At 33.7% G+C, this 3,071-nt stretch overlaps 1 protein-coding gene across 1 annotated transcript; it reads left to right on the top strand.

Moving 5' to 3' along the window:
* Positions 1–526: 526 nt before the first annotated feature.
* Positions 527–2,330, top strand: LOC146927657 (isoflavone 4'-O-methyltransferase-like). Its single transcript, XM_085700913.1, has 2 exons — positions 527–1,363; positions 1,797–2,330. Exons 1-2 carry the CDS (start codon positions 575–577, stop codon positions 2,097–2,099), a joined length of 1,092 nt encoding a protein of 363 aa, XP_085557039.1. The 5' UTR covers positions 527–574; the 3' UTR covers positions 2,100–2,330.
* Positions 2,331–3,071: the final 741 nt, after the last annotated feature.

Raw genomic sequence — 3,071 nt, 5'->3', positions numbered from 1 at the left:
ACTACTAGAAAGAAAGGAAAAAAAAAACACCACATACGGAAGATTGTTTAAACAATCCTCATAATTCCAACACCATTTGTAATATATACAAAAACATAAAAAAAAATCTTTTCAAAAAAAAAATAAAAATTTGAATAATAAAAACAGGAAAATACTGAAGAAGAAAAAAAAGGTAAAAGTTCAATGTTTGCCGAATATATAAATATGGTAAGTATTTTGTAATATATACAAAAACATAAAAAAAAATCTTTTCAAAAAAAAAAATTAAAAAATTGAATAATAAAAACAGGAAAATACTGAAGAAAAAGAAAAAATGTAAAAGTTCAATGTTTGCCGAATATATAAATATGGTAAGTATATCAACTTTTCTGTCAAAATGTGTGTTCCAACAATAACACACATGGTAAGAAAAAGCCAAAATCAAACAATTTATGCCTAAGTTAGTAAAACATGTGCATCAAGTATATTATATAAAAGAAATAAAATGCATGGTCATAAGGCTATATATACTCTTGTATTCTGTTCGATATTCAAAACATAAGATAGTTGCAAATAAGATTACACACCCAAGAAAATGGATTTCAGTACCAATGGCAGGGAAGAAACTCAGCTGTATCATGCTCAAATCCATCTATACAAACATATATACAGCTTTATAAATTCCATGGCACTCAAATCAGCCGTGGAACTAGGCATAGCAGATGCAATCCACAACAATGGAAAACCAATGACTCTTACAGAATTAGCTTCATCTTTGAAACTCCACCCTTCTAAAATTAGTGTCCTGTATCGTCTCTTGCGCTTGCTAACACACAATGGTTTCTTTGCAAAAACAACACTGATGAATGACAAAGAAGGAGAAGAAGAAACAACATATTCTCTCACTCCTCCTTCAATGCTTCTCATCAGTGGCAAATCAACATGTTTGTCACCATTTGTTAGCGGAGTGCTTCATCCATGTCGTCTGAACGTGTGGCACTCCTCTAACAAATGGCTCACTGAGGACAAGGAACTCAGTCTCTTTGAGAGCGCAAGAGGAGAGACATTTTGGGACTATCTTAACAAAGATTCTGAATCTGGTGAATTGAGTATGTTTCAAGATGCCATGGCAGCTGATTCTCAAATCTTTAACATTGCACTAAAAGAGTGTAGCCATGTGTTTGAAGGTTTGGAGTCTCTGGTTGATGTTGGAGGTGGCACAGGAGGTGTCACAAAACTTATCCATGAAACTTTTCCTCACCTTAAATGCATAGTATTTGACCAACCACAAGTTGTAAAAAACATGTCTGGAAACGAAAATTTGAAATTTGTTGGTGGAGATATGTTCAAATCTATCCCTCCTGCAGATGCTGTTTTACTCAAGGTATGTTCACTAAATGTTATTGATTAAAACATTTTTTTTTTGGGTAATTATGTCATGAAAATAATCTTCTCACATATAAAATTGCTCATTCGCTTATATCAGTGGCAGTTAACTGCCGTTTGACATTTTTCAGTGATAGAACTACCGCTGACGCTTTTAAGATCGGTTGTACCAATCTTAAAATTGTCAGCGGCTGCCGCTGAAAAATACCGAGTGGCAATTAATTGCCGCTGATATAAGGTAATGAACAATTTCATAAGTGAGAAGAGTAATTTTCTTATGTTATTGGTGCGAAGTATTTTACCAGTTTTGTTGATGACTAATTAATCTTTGCAATAAAGGAGAACTAATATACTCTTAAACAACAAATTTTAGCAAAGATTGATATTTTGTATCGATTTATTAACTAAATAGATAAATTCTTTTTTTACAGTGGATTTTGCATGATTGGAATGATGAATTGTCCTTAAGGATATTGGAGAACTGCAAAAAAGCTATTTCAGGAAAAGGGAAAAAAGGAAAGGTGATTATCATTGACATATCAATTGATGAAATAAGTGACAATCATGAAACAAATGAGTTGAAATTGGACTTTGACTTCATGATGATGACTTTGTTAAATGGAAAAGAAAGAGAGAAGAAAGAATGGGAGAAACTCATATTTGACGCAGGCTTCAGCAACTATAAGATTACACCTATATGCGGTTTCAAGTCTATCATCGAAGTTTATCCTTAATTTTGATTAGAACATGTTTCACTTAAGTTATGATTAAAATTCAATAAGTTTGTACTCATTTCAATTTCAAAGTCACGGCTGAATAATGTTAATTAAGGTGTAATGTTGTTTGGTATTCATATGCAACATTCTTACAGTGAAGCGAATCAAGTGGTTGATAGTCTTACCATGTATGAACTTAGTTAGTCAATTTCTTTAAAGATATTAAATTTGGTTCCAAAATTACTGCCATTACCAATCTCCAGAGACTCAATTTGCATTTCTTTTCCAAGATGCTTCTTGTTTATTTTGAGTATTTTCCTAGATGCTTCTTGTCTGCATTTGTTTTAATGTCAAAATTTTAAAATAATAGAGGAAAAACGACAACTCTAAAACAAATAAAACACTCAGCTGATCTTGAAAATCCAAACCAATGATGAATGAGTACCGAAGATCCATCGGGTGGCATCAAGCCTCATTGGTTTTGATCACCAACCCGAGACATCGCTCTGCTTCGGTTTCAACATTGTCACGGTCATCGCGTAACCTAAACTACTAAACTTGGGGCATTCACCATAGTCCACAACAGCAGTAGAAGGTTATGATGTAAAACAACATATATGCAGAAATACAAAGCAAATCCATATAACATGTTGATATCAATTCAAATTTCAACAATACAAAACAACCAAAATGCAATGACAATATTCTATTATAAGGGATTTCATAATTTATCACTCCACATAGGGTTGTGAATCACCGTCCAATATGACACTGCATTATTTATGGATCACCATCCAACATGACACCCCAATGAAGGATGTATCCAACCAGTAAAAAAAGTTTTTGATTGAGAGACACGAAAGGATGTATTGCGGGGGGTTGGGTGGGGGTTCCCTATCTCTAGTGGCGGAGCCCTTCATGGGCTGGGGTGGGCCACGGCCTACCCGGAAAAATTAAAAAATCAACGATTATAGGTCTATTTTATGAGAT

This window comes from Medicago sativa, chromosome 4, assembly GCF_051527215.1.
Source record: "Medicago sativa cultivar Bolivia chromosome 4, Bolivia_mono, whole genome shotgun sequence".
Lineage (NCBI taxonomy): Eukaryota > Viridiplantae > Streptophyta > Magnoliopsida > Fabales > Fabaceae > Medicago > Medicago sativa.
The sequence above is the reverse complement of the archived record's forward strand: the minus strand, read 5'-3'. Positions and strand labels throughout refer to the sequence as shown.

Coding starts and splice junctions, on each gene's coding strand:
- LOC146927657 (XM_085700913.1), top strand. CDS start 575: ATGGATTTCAGTACCAATGGCAGGGAAGAAACTCAGCTGTATCATGCT. Junction 1,364..1,796: donor CAGATGCTGTTTTACTCAAG/GTATGTTCACTA, acceptor CTTTTTTTACAG/TGGATTTTGCATGATTGGAA.